The 20,112-nt window shown below is 34.2% G+C and overlaps 1 protein-coding gene across 2 annotated transcripts; it reads right to left on the bottom strand.

The window, feature by feature from the left end:
- Window positions 1-2,532: 2,532 nt before the first annotated feature.
- On the bottom strand, window positions 2,533-19,855 carry LOC105636143 (uncharacterized). Of its 2 annotated transcripts, XR_016320517.1 has the most exons (21): window positions 19,174-19,854; window positions 18,928-19,066; window positions 18,463-18,794; window positions 17,527-17,608; window positions 17,119-17,449; window positions 15,905-15,963; window positions 14,173-14,262; window positions 10,574-10,665; window positions 10,345-10,443; window positions 10,116-10,193; window positions 8,439-8,523; window positions 8,308-8,366; window positions 8,130-8,199; window positions 7,905-7,996; window positions 6,384-6,446; window positions 6,198-6,264; window positions 5,319-5,582; window positions 4,924-5,040; window positions 3,683-3,835; window positions 3,313-3,485; window positions 2,533-2,745 (listed from the first exon to the last, which is right to left on the bottom strand). XR_016320517.1 is itself a non-coding variant. In XM_089720406.1 (20 exons), the coding sequence occupies exons 1-20, from the start codon at window positions 19,596-19,598 to the stop codon at window positions 3,390-3,392; spliced, it is 2,793 nt and encodes a 930-aa protein (XP_089576532.1). In that variant the 5' UTR covers window positions 19,599-19,855; the 3' UTR covers window positions 3,386-3,389. The 2 variants fall into 2 exon arrangements, 1 of the variants encoding a protein (XP_089576532.1); XM_089720406.1 differs by lacking the exon at window positions 2,533-2,745 and having other exon boundaries at window positions 3,386-3,485; window positions 19,174-19,855.
- Between the last annotated feature and the right edge of the window lie 257 nt (window positions 19,856-20,112).

The raw sequence follows: 20,112 nt of genomic DNA, 5'->3' as shown, positions 1-20,112 counted from the left end.
TTGCGCACGGATAATGGTGGTGAGTATATCTCTAAGGAGCTTAGAGATTATTGTAGTCAGCACGGTATCAGGCATGAAAAGACAGTTCCTGGTACGCCTCAACACAACGGCGTTGCTGAACGGATGAATCGCACCATTATTGAGAGAGTCAGATCCATGCTCAAAATGGCCAACTTACCTAAGCCATTTTGGGGAGAAGCTGTCAATACTACTGTCTACCTAATCAACCGACTACCTTCAGCACCATTGGACTTTGATATCTCGGAGAAGGTCTGGACAGGTAGAAATATTTCATACTCTCACCTGAGGGTGTTTGGCTGCAAGGCATTTATGCATGTTCCAAAGGAGCAGAGATCAAAGCTTGACAACAAGTCAGTTCCTTGCACTTTTGTTGGTTATGGAGACGAAGAGTTTGGCTACAGGTTGTGGGACCCAGTGAAAAAGAAAGTTGTCCGGAGCCGAGACGCAGTATTCCACGAGAATGAGATCGTGGCAGATACAACTTGTGAAGAATCCACAAGTGATGGTGTTATTGATATTACACCAGGAAGCATTCCTACAGATGATGCCACAGGAGGAGGAATGCCAGAATCAGAACAAGAAGAAGAAGAAGAGCAAGTCTTAGAAGATCTCCAGAGACTGGAAAAAGAGAAAGTTGTGGCTGTCTCAAGAGAAGTACATAGAGAAAATTCTCAGCAGATTCAACATGAGCAATGCGAAACCAGTTCGTACCCCACTTGCAGGACATTTCAAATTAAGTCTCAGTCAATGTCCTTCAAGTGAGAAAGAAAAAGAAGAACTGAAGAAGATTCCTTATGCATCCACCATTGGCAGCTTAATGTACGCCATAGTATGCACAAGACTGGACATTACTCATGCTGTTGGTGTTGTTAGTCGGTTTCTTTCAAATCCGGGAAAGGAACATTGGACTACAGTGAAATGGATTTTCAAGATATCCAATCACATTTGTAGGGGGAGCCGTGTCGTGGCAGTCAAGATTACTGAAGCGTGCAAGCAGTTGCTATGGATGAAGAAATTCTTGAATGAACTCGAAATTCATCAAGAATGATATCAGATATTTTGTGACAGTCAAAGCGCAATTCACCTTGGAAAGAATTCCTCCTTCCATTCAAGATCAAAACACATTGATATTAGGGATGTGTTGGAGATGAAGTTGTTACAGCTTAAGAAGATCCATAAAGGAGAAAATGGATCATCATGTTGATGAAGATTCTTTCAAAGGAGAAGTTCGAATACTGTCAGTTAGCTACAGGGATGATGATGGCTAACGTCTCCACTTGAGTGTGCAGGGGGAGATTTGTTGTGGTGGTGCCCACTTAAGTGGGACCCACACAAATAAAAAAAAAGGAAAATGTGTTATTTGAAAAAGAAGAAAAGTTAGGCAATTTTTCTTTGACAAAGTATAAAGACGTGAATGAGTTATACACGACTCATTCACTAAACTGCCTATAAAAGGAGGCAGACGAAGCTCATTTAAGCACAACACAGACACAGCAGAAAGACGACCCTGTTATCTGTGAGCGTACTGGACAAGGAAGGCTATCACCATCATACAGGTGGCGGTAATTGGAAACTCACCAAAGGGTCTTTGGTGGTGGCGAGAGGAAAATTATGTTGCTCGCTATATAAGACACATGCAATAATATGTGCGGGACAACTAAATACAGTTGCAGATGATGCTTCACCAAATTTGTGGCTTAGGCGGCTGGCGCACGTTAGTGAGAAAGGGTTGAATATATTGGCTAAGAAGTCCCTCATACCATTAGCCAAATGTAAAATAAACACTTGTGATTATTATTTATTTGGGAAGCAACATCGTATCTCATTTTTGAAAAGCTCTAGACGGAGAGACAACAAGTTGGAGTTGGTACACTCTGACGTATGTGGTCCCATGGAGGTAGAATCACTTGGAGGAAGTAGGTATTTTCTTACCTTCATTGATGATTTCTCACGGAAAACATGGATATATTTGTTGCGCACAAAAGACCAAGTATTCAAGCTCTTTCAGCAATTCCATGCTATGGTGGAAAGGGAGACTGGAGTGGTCTTGAAGTGTTTGCGCACGGATAATGGTGGTGAGTATATATCCATTTTTGAAAAGCACCGGAAGAGATAAGGCAGGTTTATAATCAAAAAGAAAATATTATAGATGAAACAAGATTTGATGAATTGAAGTATCTAAAGTTAGTTTGTTAAAGAAACTTTGAGATTACATCCTCCAATTCCTTTGCTTCTTGCAAGAGAAAATTGTCCGACTCGACCTACACGATTAAATGAAGAGTTTTCAAAATCCAAAGTGTTTGAAGACTGGATCTTCTGCTATTACAACTACTACCAAAGAGGATTTTGTTGCCATCACAATAACAGACCTTGAGGCTTTATCACTTGAAAAGCTTGGTGTCCTATCTCTCAAAGATTGCGTTCTCTCATTGTGTTATCTTCTGGTTCGTTATAATAGAGGAAGAGTTGTTTTACAACGAGACTAAGCTAAACAAATACTTGAAAAATACATTAAGGAACTTGATTTTATGATAAATATCTAACTAATAAACAGATAAATAAATACAACATTAGGGTACATATGTTACAGACAAAAAGGAAGAGAAAACCCTAATCTCATATCAGTACGAACCCATAGGAGGAGAGAAATATACAAGTGTGGTTTGCTAACCTAGCTCTGAGGTTGCAACCTGATTTTCGGTCTGGCAAAATTTGAGCATTTCCCTGCAAATAAAGTAAACAGGAACATTCATTTAAAAAAGAAAAAAAATACTCTATTATCAAGATAAGGAGATTGTTAACAGCCCTTCACATCCATAACTAATTTAATACGGTAACTCCCCTTTAAGAAATTTCTGAGGTGCGCAAACAAGAAATAAGGATACACTTGATACATGTGTAGTAGAACGAACACACGCGGAAACCTAGAGGCAACATCTGGTCCAAAATTTTAAAATTAAACTCAAAGATGTAGATCTATTAGGAAATAAAAAAAAATGCTTGTTGGATAAAATGGTGGTTTTCGCTGTATGCTCAAATAACAAATCTAATTCTAATTCTTTTTTCTGAAACAAAGACACCCATAAGGCAGTTTATGCCATTCAGACACTCAGTGACCAGGTGATACGCCTTAAAAGGAGAAGGAATACTTGAATGCTAACAGATGTTTATATTGGATTCACCAAAATGAGACTCAGGGTGAAAAGGGAAAGAAAGGAAATCAGGCATAAGGAAATGCATTAGATACTTGTGAATATACAAATTGGATGCATATTTGTGTTGATGTAATACCTGCAATGTTACAAATGGATGTAACCTTTGTCTAAAAATAGATGGCACATCCAAGAAGATTTTGTTTCGCAAGTTTCTTAAGTTGTCACAGAATATGATTGAAGCTTCATCTTCACTTCTTCAAGACAAGCTTGCAAATCCCTGAATTCTTCAGTGTTTGAAAAGCTCTCAGCCTGAGACTTCAAAAGATAGTTTGTATCATCATCTTTTATAAAAGTAGTGAAAAATAAATGTGAAGAACTAAATTAGTATATACAAGAAATGATGTGTAAGGAAAGAATGGAATGAAACGTTTGCAACTACTACTGAATGACATCCAAAAAAATAAAAAATAAAAAAAATCAAAGATTAAAAAATATATTCAACTTGCCTGTTTCACTGTGTTTTTCAGGTGCATCTCAGCTGTAAAGAGTTCACGACGACTGCCGGTAGAAGAAGATATTTCCATGTACACTCTACATAGTTCCAATGAGGCATGTGCAAACTTTTTAAATCGTTCTCTATCTTTCCATAAATCAGATCCCTGAGAGAGAGATATTTGTAACCATAATCATGCAAAAAAAAAAAAAAAAAAAAAAAACTAATAAATTCTAGTGACAGCCTTCCAAGATAGAATTAGCTCCAGAAAGGCAGCACCATGATTTGTATATGCATACAAGTTAATATCAAAGAATCAGCTAAAGATAACACAGAAACAAACAAATAATAGCGGAACATGAATTAACCATCAGCTATTAATATCATCATAATAATGAAACAACAAAAAATTTACTAACAATAGCACAAGCGATTAAAGGATTAGCTGCACCGTGAACCTAGTAAACTATGCCATATATATTGCACTACAAAATTTCAGGCTCAATCATGACCAGTCTGAGCAAGTAAACACTTCATTTAGCAATATGCCAGATGAGATTGACCTCACATCAATACCTACTGTCTATCAATTTCTATGAGTGGAGAGTAATGAATTTTACTTTTGTGGTCTGCAAGACTAACTCCAACATACAAAGAATAATGTAATAACAACAAAGTCATAGCTTATATGTAATCTCTTCATAAATCCCATTGCAATGCTTGCAAGCAAGAATCCTGCATGACTGCAATTGTTCGACGCGTTAAGGCAGTACATGCAAAAATGACATGATTTGAAGAAAACCTCCACCCACCCAGAAGGAAAGAGGCATCAAAGAAGAAGCAACAGCTGCATCCACTCTGTATACTTTGCCATTTTGCAAGACCAAGAGACTAATTCATCCGTCCAACTCCCACCATAGAACCCTAACTTACATTATTATCATTAATGTACAATGGGGATATTCAATATTTATAAATTGCTATATTTACAAATATGAACTGCATGATCAGTTTCGACAAAAGAGACATGCATCACAAAAACTTCATAGACCACCTTCCTGACATTAATGCCAGCACTTGACAAAAAAATAAGAGTTCCAAGGATTGAATATTATATATTATCTTCATCACATAAATACTCGGCTAAATATCAAAATAGTATACCATGGGAAAAGCCCCTGAAAGGAACTGAATGCAATCACATGGTGCAACAATTTAAAGAACAAGGGACACTGCAGGTGTTATCATTTATACCTGATACGATCTGACTTGCTTCAGGAGCGCTTCAGAGCACATTGTAAGATCTCCTTTGATCTTGTGCCATCTTGCATATAAGCCCCAAATATCCGCTCTTGTATCACTTTTAATTATCTGAGTAACGAACAAAAACACTACTTCATAAACCACAAAGTATGAATAATTGCATAAATACCACACAATTAAAACCACCACTAATTCTCCAAGTAGCTAAATATGCATGCTGAACATAATAACCAAAGCATAAATATACCCAGATCAATACCTATGATGCAACATTTTGTAGATTCGTTGTCAGAAATGACCAGCAGAGTAATAATTGTCACAGGTGCGTGCATACAATGGGATAAAGGAACAAAAATCAAACCTCTGAGATAAAAATATCCACAAACCTGCTGAAGTATTTTACCCAGCAACTCCACTAACAGCTCAGTTTCCCTTGACCATTGAGCTTGTATTTCTGAATCATGTACAGCATTATGGGAAGCACCAAAACAAGTTTGATTGGTGGAGCTATAATCATCAGTCACAGGTAGGCACACAGAAGATCTACTTGATGCTCTTCCTTCCATTTCTTGCATAATTCTTTCCAATAATACAGTATCAACTTGTCTACAACTGGTTAGATGCAAAATTCTCTGTATAGCTTCCAGAGCCTAACATACACAGAAACAAAAGTGCTGTAATTAATATGCTTATCACATACATTTTGTTAAATGCTACCATAAGATCTCAATGCACTGAGGTCCAAAATGCACTAACATAAAACAACCATAAAAAGTATGTTACAAAACACGTATCACACTAATGTTCCAATGGTTCCGCGTTCTATTTGTACGGAGCACAGATACTCCCAGATGCATATTGTAAATAACAGAATAATTTACTAATAAAGCAAAATTGTTTATTCCTGATAACTCTATTAAGGACTTCATAAATTAATTGAATGCATCCACCAACAGCAAGCTTCAGAGTATCTGCAGTGGAGGAGCAATGAAGACATATAGCAAAATGCACTCAATAATTAATTAAACATGATGTCTATAGAAGACAAGTCAACTCAAACTGCCTCAATTAAAAGAATTTAACTGCCAGACTGTATACCCTTACAATATACCATTTGAAAAAAGATGTAAGTTAATCTAGATAAACAGAAAGTGCCCAGGACTATGTTTCATTCATGTGAATGCCCAATCACTCATAACTGTCATAAATAGCTTAAAACTTTTGACAATCTTTGAAGACGGACAAAGGTGCACATAAAATAATACCTGACGAACATTGCCTACATCCATTGCAACATGACTGTAGTTTTCCCACAACTGCCAGCTATCTGGTCTGAATGAAGTCACCTAACTTTTAACAATAGAAGAGAACTATTTGTGTGCGTTTGTGCATGTGCAGAACATATTTTATATTAGAAAATGTAAAATGCAAGTATCAAGTTAAAATCATACTTGAACTTGAGGGCTTCCTTAAATGAAATGAAAGCCTCATTGCTTCTCTTCTTTATCATATGCCTGCATTTTTTACAAAGTGTAATGTAATTGATTCCCACAGACGGAAATAGAGAATGTAAATTAGAATTTTATCACCTCAATAATAATTATCATGTAAAAGTGAAATACCAAACTAGGATGAATATTGCTTCTCATCAAGCACACAATGTATTGCAATCCTACATTGCCATGCTGAAAGAGATGAACATAATGGTTTCCTTCTCTCTTTCCTACTTCCAATTTCAAATGGCAATGCAAAAGGTAAGGGGAGCAGCACATTATCCAGTCATGATCCCACCAAAGGAGTTTCATAAACAGGAAAATCTTCCCTTCATAATTTCAGGCAAACTAGCTTCTTTGAGGACTTGGACCTGCACTCTTATAGATGGATTTCTGTCTTCTTTTCAAAAGGAAGTTCAGGTACCTTTTGAGAAGGAAGTGGTACAGTGGACAGATTTTGAGGTGGAGAGAAATGAGATCCCTGGACCTACTCGTTTCCTTCATTTGTCAATTGTTTTCCTTATTGTTTCAACTAATTTGTGGGTCAACAGTCCAGATCATTTAAAACCAAATATTCTCCTGAGAGTCCTAATGTTAGAAGGGAACCTTCGAACTACCTTATTAAAACCTATTCTTCAAAAGGGACCTTGAACTAGCCTATTCTGACTCTATATATATATATATATATATATATATATATATATATATCATATCAAGAAATCAGTACTTCCTCATTAAGATGTACACATGGTTTAATGCTCGATAATTTGATTTACTTTTGAATCATTTGAATCGAACACTTGCAAATTGCATCTTCTTTTTTTTTTCGGTTTTTTTTTTTCTTTTTTTTTTTTTTGGGGGGGGGGGGGGGGGGTGGTGGTGGGGTGGGGTTTGATGACATTTAGTAGCATTTTATTGATCTTTCCATTATATAGATGTCAAACGTTCTTATTTTTAGAATTTCTAACAAAGTTTGAATTTTTTTGTGATACATAAACAGTGATTGCTAAAATATGATGGTATGTTGCTGAAATTTACAGGTATATGAATGATTTGATACTAACTTAGTTAGCAAATGTTGAATTTTATATTCTTTATACAATTGTAGAATCTATCTTGTACTTATTATTCAACTAGGGAGTATATTTCCCTTTTCTTTTTAAGTCAACATGTGCCTTGTATCCACCAGGCACCTAGCTGTGCACCTTGTACCTCGGAATCCATCACCCTTTGTATTTTAGCGTGCATTGGGCCTTTAACAACACTGATAATTTGCAGTTAATGTGTAGTGTGACTTTTTCCACATCACCATCATTTTACTAATCATTCTTCCGCCTTCATCTAAGGTTTCACTATGAGGATCCATCGTTCTCTTTTTAATTATTGAGCTTCCTTTATACCTAACAAGTTGGTCTAATAGCATGGGGAAAAAGAAAAGGAAGGACAGGGAAAATGAAAAGAGAGAAAAAGACAACTTACAAGCAAGCGATATTATTCCAAGCCTCGCCATTATCAGGATCAAGTTGAACAGCTCGAGTAAATCCATCCAAAGCCTTGTCAATATCCCTAGACTATACAATTATGTTCATCCAAAACCTTTAGGAATATAACCAAAAAGATCTCCTAATAGCATTTGGAACTCTGAAGTACACAAGTAATGGTACAAAAGACCAGATGACTGAATCAAGAGGCAGCATAGCTTACTTTCAAGGCAGCAGCACCAAGAGCAAACCAACCGTCTGGATATAAAGAATTCAAGGCCATTGCAGACTCCCTGTGGAGCAACCACAAGTTATTCTTTGTTACCATAATCAATACCAACTACAAAAGATAATTGATGCACTTCAACACAAAAATAGAAATAGAGAGGTAGTAGACATACCAAAGGATTTTAGATGTCTCATAATCACCTCTGTTATATGCACTACGAGCAAGAGATCTCTGTTACACAAAAAAAGCTAGTTCAAGAAAATTAACCTAAAAGCATACAAATTTCAGTTCCATTAAAAGTACCTTTGCTCGTGCAGATTTGTTATTCGAAATTTCAAGTGCTTTTTCATAGCAACTATCGTTATTTGTGACATCACCCAATGAACACCTAAAACATAAGATCTCCAATGTGTCAAAAAGAGTATTAAGCCAATAAACTGATATTTACATATGTACAGAGAGAGTATGCTAATCCTACTGAACTCTTCTTATCATATTGTTCTTCACATGAATAAAATTTTACAGAAATATTGAAGCAATTGTCACTAACATGCATTTGTGCTGCAGGAGACAACATATTAAGCTATGAAAAAATTAAAGTAATCAAGTTCGCGATACAAAAGAAATAAACAAACTCCTTCCACATGCATAAACAATATATACATTCTTCCCTTTCCTTTCTTATGTTGTCCCTTTATTTTATGGCGGTGGGGGTAGGGAGATAGCGTGGAATTTGTTCGTAGAAGTGGAACACATATGATCCTAGGAAATATTCCTTTGGCTGGTGACTACAAATAGAAAAGGTTGCTAGACGGAGATGCTTTGATGGTAACTTTGCTTTTGTTTTTTCTTTTACTTTCCCACTCTTGCTTATATGGTGGGGATATTCACAATTCATCAAGGTTGATGTTTGAAAAGGTTGCTTTACTTCATTAAAATTGAAGTAATCTAGGTCCCACCACTAAAATGTAGCAGCTACATGCAGAGAGGAAATATATGAATAAATTGCAATATAATCAACTTTGTTTAAAATAGTTATAGAATGAACAAATAACATTAGATGAAATTGAAACTATTAGAAAGCTTTAGCTGTACAAACCTAAATGGCATTCTTGAATTGAAAGGCAACATCCAATAAATGGAGCGGTCATGGTTGTACAGCTAAGTTTTCTAAATAGAAAACATCACTTACAATCTTGCATACTCTACCTGAACAAACTACTCGGCAGTTTTTAATCTAAGTTGCTCATTTTTTTCTCATTTATCATGTTTGCCTTAAACTAGTAACCATCAAATTTCTTTTTTCTTTGCCCCATCAGGGTAAGTAACATCACCCATAAAGAACTCCAAAACATACTGATAATTATTAATATCTCATGAACTTGAACCCCTATCCAAATCCAAAAAGGAAAGGGAAATTTTAAATGCGACAAAGTTATCAATTATTTATTCATCATTTCAAACCTTATGGCATGTCACATATTTATCCGTTTTATTTTTTCTATTCTAACTAGGGCATAAACACTAAAAGTAGAAAAAAGAATTCCATGAAATTCTCAATTTGAATGGTCAACAAGATTATTAGAGAGTTTGATAGCTGTCCACAACAATAATTTTATTGAAATGTTTATGCTACTGTTGCTGTAGTTCACAGAACAAAAAGGAAGAAGCCTGTAGAAATTAAAGGAAAGAATATGTTTTATTTCTTTCAATTGTGTTATATTTTTCAACCTCTATTTCACTATATATATACAAAAAATTGTTCCAATATAGGAAGTAATCTAAATAGGAATAAACCTAAACTAGGAAACACAATCTTTACACTAATTAGGAATAAACCTAAATTAAGAAACACAATATTTACTTTAATCACAAAGATTTCAACAAAGCCAAAGGACCAAAAAAAAAAAAAAAAAAAAAAAAAAAAAAAAAGAAAAACTTTAAAAGGTTAAGAAGGAAAAGAAGAGAAGGCCATCATACCAAAGCCTTGGGTCATTGGGCATTTCAGACAGTCGTTTCTTGATGAGTTCAACAGCTGCTGCTTTTTTACCCAATATGCTGTTTTTTTTTTTTAATACAAATTCTTAAATAAGACCCACATGACAAAGAAACAAAGAACTATATATTTCTGAAAAATAAATAAATAAATAAAAGAAGAAGATAGAAATGAACAAGTTGATGTAGACTTGGCTATCAAGAGCCATCTTACCGGTTGCAATATATTACATTGTCCCACAACTCTAAATCCTCAAAGATTTTAATTGCCTCCCCCATCAAACCACAGCTGACTAAAAGTTCACCATATTCCCTAGATCATAAAAATGGAAAAAGAGGAAACAGACCAATTTTAATTGGTTACATGTTCAACTAGCACATAATAAAATATATTAAGAATGTTGCGGAAGGCAAAAGTAAAGTCATTTGAAAGAAGAGTTTACTTCCGTAGGGTTGGAATAGCAGGAACATAAGCTACAAATGAAAAGGGAATCCTTTTCTCCACTCGAGGAAAAGGATTATGAATGCGCTCAACCTGAAATAATGTAACAACATCCATGAAGAACACTGTCAGTAAATGAATACCCCCCCCCCCCCCCCCCCCCCCCCCCCCCAAAAAAAAAAAATAAACCAAGGAAGGAGGAAGGAGGAAGGGTGATGAGAGAGGAAGGGATGAAGTGAAGAGAGAAATCTCAAATACATCAGCAACTTAGAGAAAGCACATTGATTAAACTCTAAAATATGTCCATTTGTGAGGGGAAAATGTGGAGATCTAACTAGTGTTAAATTCCTTAACCAGTTGATAAACTATATGAGATCATTTATCTTGTAAAAATCATTTTAGAAATTGAAGTCCAAATCTAAACAAAGCTTCAGACTGGAAAAGAAAATACAAGGATACAAGAGCACAAAGATACATAGAACCTTTAAAAAAGGCATGAACTCGTGAACAAAATGAGACTGAAATTTAACTTAGTAATGCATTTTAATCGCTGTTTGGTTCCCTCCCTCAACTTGTGCAAATATTTAGCTTCAGTGTCGTACAACTCAGATATAAGTGGAGCAATATTTCATCATGAAAATATGCACAAGAAAAGTCCAATCAAGTTCCATGTCCCAGATTTCTCATCAAGTGAAAAAAAAAGGCATCATTGACAATCAACAGAGTAAGATACATTTACACACATCCCAATTAAAAAGGCACATCAAATGTGTGAGAAACCTAAACTAATATCTAGAAGAGATCTAGTTAATTCATTTTCTCCTACACAATTAATTGTAAAAAAGGTCTGAAAATTACTGAAAAGCCCCTTTTAGATAAACCTACTTCTTGATTAATAAGGAATCAAAAACCAATATTAAGAAATATGATGAGACCTTAAGCAGATATCCCAGCTAATTCTATCATTAAGAGGGTCATCTGAAACAACCAATTAAACTTCAGTTTTGCAGGCTAAGTTAAAGGCAAGCGCTCCGATTTTCTTTAAATCTCAAATTAGGTCACTAAGCAGGAAATGTTGAGGCTTTCAACAAAAAATAAGAGAAGATTCTCTTGATTAGCGAGGAGGAACAACACGAAAAAGAAACATAGAAAAAGGGCACTAGCACTCAGAAAACAACTTCATTGATCCAAAACATCATAACATCCTAGAGATGCATGACAAATGGAAGAGCTTACTTCACAATGGAGTTCTTGATATCTAATAACAACATCTTATAAGTAAATTTGTATGACGCTTGTGAGTCCTTTGCAAGCTATTTACATTCCTTGGGTTTTCTTCACAGTTGTGGTAGTTGAAGAGCAAGCAAACTTATGGTACAGAGAAAACCAAAAAAAAACTATCAAGCCAATGCTTGAGGACAAAAAGGAGTTCAATGACTAATTTTTCACGTAACAATATTAACAGTAATACATATAACAATAATGACACTAATAATAAATCAATAACAATAGTGACAATACAGTAAAAATCCACTCCAGCTATTGGGAATTCGAGTACTGAGTTCAATTGGTCAAATTTAATTGGTACATCATATGCAAAACTCCTGAGGGCAGGACTGCTTTCCTGGGAATTTCTTGTTGCAATCCATGCCCTAAATTAGTCATTTTGGCAAGATATCAGATGTACTATTAGGAATTCTCTTGCCATCAATGTCTTAAACTCTGAGAGATTAGCTCTGAGTTTTCTGATATTTTTCATGCTAATTAAGATATAAATACATAAAAAAGAATTATCCAAAAGCTATTTTGTTTACCCTAGTAGTGGATAATAATCTTTTGTAATATGCCATATTAAATATTTACTATGTCCATCATGTACCACATCTATGTCCTTTACAAACAATTCACCATCTTTAGTTTAAAATGCAAACTACAACAGCGAAGTAACATGTTTTAGCATGTTTTAGCAAGGCTTGTGACAATTGGTGCATGTTTATATGAGGCTTATGACCACAAAACGTTAAAAGAGAGAGAGAGATTAGAAAAACTATCAAGAAAAATTCAAAAAATGACCTGAATTTAACTTGGCTTAGAAGGTGTTTGGTTCAGCTAATTCATGCAACTGATAGTTGATTCGTACCTAACAGTTAGATTGTAGATGTTTGGTAAACCTTTTAATCAACAACTAATGGTTGTTAGAAGTCCCGATTGGTTGTTGATTCCATCAACTATGTTTTATCAGCTGGTAACAACTAATACGTATTTATATTATATTTTGACTTCATTAACATCATAAAAGTAATTACTAGCAATTTTTTTAAAAAAAATTAATATTTTTTTATCATTTTAATTTATAGTTATAAAAATATAATTTCTATTCAATATTATTGAAAAAAATTTAGTTAATATTTTTTATTTATATAATATGTGAAATGTGAACCATATGAGCAATTAATCAAATTCAATTCACAATTCATTTAATAATTTTGGCTCATATTGAGTTGAACTTACTTTTAGTACAAAATTACCTAAGTCATTTTTGGTTGGTTCACATTCCTCATTATATGCTATTTATTCTTCTTATATTTTTCCATTGTAGGATTTACACACACATTTCTACACTCTCCCCTTCAAATGGTAATTAGGTCAAGTGGCCACTTGATAAGCATACAATGGCCCAGCAAAGATCCATCAGGGTACGACCCACTCAGAAACTTCCCTCATGCAATATACTCTCCATGTTAAATCTAGGCCCAAAAAGCAATTAATCAATTCAATTAACAATTCGTTTTATAATTTGGACTTATATTGAATTGGCGTACCTTAAATACAAAATGGCCAGAGCTATTTTAGTTGGTACACCTTCCTCATTATTTGCTATTTACTCTTCTTATATTTTTCCCTTGTGGGATTTACCACACAGTTCTATTTAATATATCAAAATAAAAAAAATAATATATTTACCTTATTAAACAAATGTACATAGATTATACATCATAATATATAAAAACAATTACATCGTTAATGGTCATTTTACATTTTAACAACAACTCGTTACCAAAATTTTACCAAATACCAATATTTATCAGCTAACCGCTAGCAACCATCAGCTACACCAAACGAGCACTTAATCATGTAAATCAAACTAAAACAATCACTATGTTGCCACTTATCTTAAAAAGCATACTGTGAATGGCCTAAGATGTAGTCAACAACGCCAGTATGCTATTATTCATACTTAAAGAGTATTTCCTTAACCATCAATTATTACCTTAAACAAAAACATGAAGCTTGTCCAGTGGTTGTTCTGATCATATTTGCAAGGTATGGGATTTGAATCCTATATTTAAGGTATAAGGATTTAAATGTGGGGTTTACATGGACTATAGGCTCTCCAACCTCAAGAGTTAGCTTTTGAATGTATTTCTCCCAAAATCCATTCATAAAAAACCAATGACAGAAAAAAGACAGGAACCCCAAAGGACAAGCATTTAAATATAGTAACCCCAACAAGTAAGCATTTTAAATTAGCAAACCAATTATGCAATTATGAATTTAATACGCCAATTGTGAATTGAATAAAGAGAAACACTCAAGTACCAATTTTTGCATCATTGTTAATGCACGTTGCTTTGTTCGGCTACGAGTTGACTCCCAACGGATACGTAAGAAGTTGCAAAAACATTGAATCTAAAAGAACAAAAAATCACGTAAAAGTTAAAACTAATAAAAATATAAGATGAATCCATGTAGATGATTAAGAAAAATCTAGATATGCTAGGTGTTTCGAAGGATTAATACAAAACAAGTAGAATGGAAGAAATAGATATATGTAGACAAACCCAACTAGTTTGGGACTAAAGCTTAGTTGTTGTTGTATAATGTGAATCACATAAACTTCTATATTAGAAGGAGGGCTAAATCATTAAAAAAACCCTAAACTTTGCGGGTAGTTTTAATTATACCTTAAATCCAACTTTCTTCTCCTAGTATCCTGAACTTCAGCTTTAGTTACAATAGCACTCTAATTTCAAATTGCACCCACTTTCAAAATAAAAAATAATATTACAATTTAATGAATAAAATATTATTTTCAAATTGTATCCAATATTAAAATAAAAAATAAATATATTCATCTCAAAAACAAAATATTATTTATTTATTTATATAATAATGATAATAAGTAATGATTCTCTAAAAATAAAATTATACCATAATGAATAAAATATATTTTTACGAGAGATCTAACTTAAGCATAATTTCAATAAACTCTAACTAAAATTCCATGCTTAAAAAATGGCAAAATAAAAATCTAAACTAATATTTTATGCTTATAACTAACTAAAATTTATTATTTTACTTGGCTTTTTATGAATTTTAAAAAGAAAATTTCCAACCAATATTAGTGAGGGTGTTATTAAAGTTTTTGGTTAACCTGACCATGTAGGTACAATGAAAATAATATTTCATTCATTGAATTGGGTACAATTTGAAATTAGGGTGCTATTGTAACTAAAATTGAAGTGCAGGGTACTAGGTGAAAAAAGTACAATTAAAACTACCGGCAAAATTCGAGGTTTTTTTAATGATTTAGCCTAAAAGGACTGCAAACTAGGGAAATCATCAAATTAACAATGCTGGAAAAGCAACAATCAAATTCAACAAGAACAATCCATAGGTATAATATATTCAAATGGAACACGACTGATCACAGTGCAAAAATTTTTAATGCTGCAAGTTATTGACTGACTTCTCTAGTTTTATGCAGGTGACCTCAAATTGGTCAGAAGGTGATAATAAATCATATTTACTTCACTTGTTAGATGATTACTATTGAGAAAGAATGAAGTGAGAGTCAACTATGAAGGACAAGAAAGTCCTCCTAACAACGAGAAACATAAAACACAAGCAAAATTAATGTGTTAGAACACAAATTTTCTGGATTATATTATATATATTTTCTAAATAACAGCAAAAGGAAACAGCTTTCTGGTTTGTTTCTTTTAATCAGAACATTAATATGGGATACAAGAGTAACAAAGTAGTGAAGGTATACAAGGTATATAAGCCACCTTTTTATATAATTGGAAAAACAAGATAAAAAGACGAACCTGGTTGTTCTATTAGAAATTTGATAGAAATTGCTTATTTACTAATCTAAATGGTAATAACATCTTCATATCCTTAGTAAAAAGAAAACCTCCCACTTAAAGTGCAATGTTTATGAGTATGATATTTGTTAAAGTGCAATGTTATTTTAATAGTTATGTGTCGGTAACTAGAATATCTGCAACATTTATGCAGGAAAGACGCATAGCAATATTCCACTTACAATAAATAATGACGATGATTGAGAATCAATTGCCTCTATGTATGGAGCCATATCCCATCCTGGAAAAGAAAAAGACGTAAATTAACAAAGAATATGGATTAAAATGTCTTCAAAGGCCACATCATCATATGCATTTATAGAGCAACACAACAAATCTAATTGAATCCTATGACAACTAATTCTGGTTTAGCTATGCTATTGCATCCAACAAAACCTATGAATTTACTATACTTTTACATGGGTGTAAAGGCCTCCCCACCCAGTATTAAGCTTTTGGATTTCATTCTCTTAACACAATATGTAACTTCGACGTTTTTTTGTCACAGGTATAATGTATTCTTAATAAAGTCAAGCCCTTTCTTTGCAATTAGGATTTCTAGATTATTTTTTTACCAACTTATTTTTACCCTTTTGATAAGAATCTTTGGTTTTTTTCACACATCTTGAGGTTTAATTTGACCTATTGGACATTGACATGAGAAGATGTGTTAAAGAATCCAACACCTTTTGTGCTCACATTATGCTATATTTATTTATCCATAAGCCAAAATAAAGATTTCGGGTGGAAATGGAGTTCAGATTTCCTCAACATTAGCAAACACAAATATCGGTTATAGAAAGACAGCACTTTGACACATCACAAACAGGCGCAAAATGTTTCTGACAAGTAATGTTAAAAGATGAAACCAAATTCAATCAAAACAATAAAAATAATGAATCAACATAAATATATCTTGGAAAATTAGCATATTGAAAAATATTACAAACATCTTTCTTAGAATAAGTTGAAAAATAATTTACAAGACTAAAAACGTAGAGTTAAGAGATCATTTTGTTGGTGAAAGTGTTGTGTTACCTCAACCACAGAAATCAGTATAATTAAGCAGTCAAGGAGAAAAAAGAAATAAAAATAAGAGCAGAAGAGAGATCTCAAGCAGAGAGGCAGGTTCACAATTGGGTTTTAGGGTTAAGATTAAGAATATATACAGCCAGAAAGCAATTGTAGTCCAGCTATTTCAAATGTAACACATAGCAGCAACTCCAATTAGGGAGAATTTTTTTGTCTTTTCTCATTTTTTTAAAGACCTTGATTATGCATTATCGAAACCAAGTAAAGATTCCCTCATTTTTTTAGCAGCAACCAACATGGGAAAAGCCCGACTCATAATATCAGACGGTTCAGTTTAGCAATCAGGCATATCCAAGCAACTTACTTTGCAACTCATCATGTCGACTGCTCTTTTCAATCAAAAGGCACTGCGCCAAGATCACTGCCTGCTGGATGGCTGTTAAAGGGGCAGCACCACCTGGACTGCTATTTTGATTACTTTTGGTACTCATTTCTGATTCTTCACCATTCTCTAGCAATTTTGGAATCATAAGAATGTCAGAAGTTCCATGGTGGTTCAGCTGCAAAGTGTCTTCATTAATAGAGTCATATGTCTGGGCGCCAGCACTTATTGGGGGGCAGGTAACAGCATCATCACTATCGGATAAGCTTTCTTTTTTGTTGACAAGAAGTACCCTCTGTAACTTTGGCTCTGCCTGCATCCAGCAGTTATCTGTGAGGTAAAGTTAAAATTTTCATAAAGATTTACAAGTAACAGGCTTAAAATATTAACCTGATGCATTGTATGATAGCCAAGAACCCCAGTAACAGAAAGCTGAAGCCCAACTGATGCTTCAGCTGATCCAAAATGTAATCTGACAAAACAGAAATGCTTCAGACAAAAAATTGAAACCAAAAGAGCTGACTACCTTGACAACTAATAAAAGGCTCGCAGACCAGAAGGTAATAATGCCAGCCAAACAAAATATTCAGGCTATTGCTCATGCACATTAATTGAAATGGCATCCTGATAATTGAAATAACTGCAATGTATTCAAAATAAATAATTCAATCTTGCAAATGATAACTCTCTCCGTCGACAACCTCCTATGTTAAGTGGAAAATAATTAGAATCCACTATATAAGAAAGAGAATTAAAGCATTCTAAAATCATAATGGTTTAATACAATGAAGGAAAATGAAGCGACTACAACATGCCAATTATCTCAAACGCTAATTCTATTTGCCAATTTCCAATATTATCTGTTATTTCAAGTCAGCAATTTGATCTAGCCCTGTTAGGGTCTAGTATCTTCATCGAGAGGCACTTTCTGACTTCGGGAAATGAAGGTGCATCACTTGTAGCTCTTTGAGAAAGCAACTTAGTTTCTCAACCAAAACAGAAGGAAAAAAAAATACATGTTCTTTACAAGGCATGATACACTGCTTAAAATATGTATGTCTACTTAATAAAATTTATAAAACTAAACAGCTGCATCAATGATAAGTTTCAAAATTTCTATGACATCATATGCTATCTGCTAACACCAACGTGTAAGCATCACAATAGCATGAATGTATATTGAAGCACATAGTCAAGCAATGAATAAAACTAAAACAATCACATAGCAGTAAAAATGAGGCAAAAACTCGTATCTAAACATCTAGTTATAATGCAAATAGCATAGGCATAACTACTAGACAACTCTTTTCAACACTTAATGAGTACCTGCATGAGTCGGTTCGCCCATAGGTATATTCTATTATTCCTGCTTCCAAATGTAGCATTGAGACTATTCTAGAAGCTTCTTCGTCATGCAACTTCACACCCCAGTAACTTGCTATTTGCTCCAAAGCACCAAAATGATTTAGAGTTTCGCCCATATTTACTTGCAATAGATCAAACAAAGATGAAGATAACTCATCCAAAGTTCTCTGTTGAACAAGTAAGACCCTGGCAAGCCACCATGAAATGCTTCGAATGCCATATATAGAAGACATGCTTCCTTCAAATAGCAAGTCTTTTGTCTTCATGACCAACATTTTAGCAAAAGCTAAAAACTACAAATAAAAAAAAAATAAAAAAAAAAAATCCAATTAAGACCATAAACAAAACCCATCAAGCATGAGAGCCATAGGAATCAATGAGACCACTAAGAGAAGGCAAATAGGTATATTAAATTGAAAGCAGTACCTGAAGATTGTAGAACTTTCCAAGCAAGTGACAACCACTTGACATAAGCTGATCACGCGCCCAATTTTCCCATTCCACAAATTTTCCACCTTCAGGTACTTTAATCCGCAGAGGACATCGAGGAAATTCATCAATTGGTCTAAATATTCATATTCAAACAATAAACATAAAGAAAAAGATAAACATAATTAATTAGAGCCATTACAACCCAATATAATTAAGAAATGAAGAATAAAAGATACAGACCCGGTGATGTTACACTGAGTAAAAAAGAAAAACGCAGCAACGGCAACACACAAGACTAGAATCATTCTGCAAGCCCTTTCCCCATCATCAACTTCAACGCCACCGCTCATTATAAACCACTGCACGCCCTCGACCAACTTGGAGTAAACTTGGTCGGCAGAAGAAGACTCCGGAAGCTCCGGCAAATGAATGACGAGCTTGGCTGCATCAGAGGAGAGAGCTTCTAGATAGTTCCCAGTCTCGATTAAATTGAGCAACCTATTGATAAGTAAGTAGAGATTTTTAATATTGTTATCATCATTAAGACAACAAGCATCGGACAAAGACGGTGGTTGGGACGATGGAGCCCCGAGGGTGCAGCGCAGAAGACGGAGCTCATAACCGCGTAAGGTCTCGTGTTGTCGCTCGTGTAAAGCTTCGGCCATCTCTGGAAGAAGAAGGAGAAGGTTTTCTCTCCAAGTGATGAAGTAGGACTATTCTGTTTATTAGGGTTTAGGAAGGGTTTTGCCTTTTTTCCCCCCTTGAACAGTTCAATTTCAATAAAAGTTCGAGAAACTCAATTCCTTCTGCAAGACGCAACTCAATTCCTTCTGCAAGACGCTTAACCATTCAAATATGCAGGGGGCAGGGGGTGTTCAAGTGCCCCAAACCTATCTAAAGATTATGAATTTGAAAATACAAAATATAGAACATTGGTTTGATTTATGATTGATTTTAAATTTAAAAGAATATTGCTTTTACATTTTTACATAATTTTCACTATTTACTGGTATGTCCTCGTCTTCTTTGGGAGTGTATTAAAATTTCCTTATATAATGATCGGTTACACTAAAAAATCATTCGGTCTGATTTTAACTCAAAAAACTGTTAGTCAATAGCTTGGAACATTTTCTAATAGAAGTGAATAAAATTAAATATGAAAATGTCTTCGTTATTGAC

The sequence above is a fragment of the Jatropha curcas genome, chromosome 4 (assembly GCF_041381405.1).
Source record: "Jatropha curcas cultivar XTBG-Jc1 chromosome 4, XTBG_Jcur_1.0, whole genome shotgun sequence".
Lineage (NCBI taxonomy): Eukaryota > Viridiplantae > Streptophyta > Magnoliopsida > Malpighiales > Euphorbiaceae > Jatropha > Jatropha curcas.
This window is presented reverse-complemented; position numbering and strand designations above follow the sequence as displayed.

Bases quoted from the DNA above. Each gene is read 5' to 3' on its own strand.
- LOC105636143 (XM_089720406.1), bottom strand. From the start codon at position 19,598: ATGGCCGAAGCTTTACACGAGCGACAACACGAGACCTTACGCGGTTAT. The intron at 17,450-17,526 runs GTTAATATTTTA...TGCTGGATGCAG, and splicing joins GCTATCATACAATGCATCAG to GCAGAGCCAAAGTTACAGAG. The intron at 8,200-8,307 runs GTATGTCTACTA...GTTGCTCCACAG, and splicing joins GAGACATCTAAAATCCTTTG to GGAGTCTGCAATGGCCTTGA.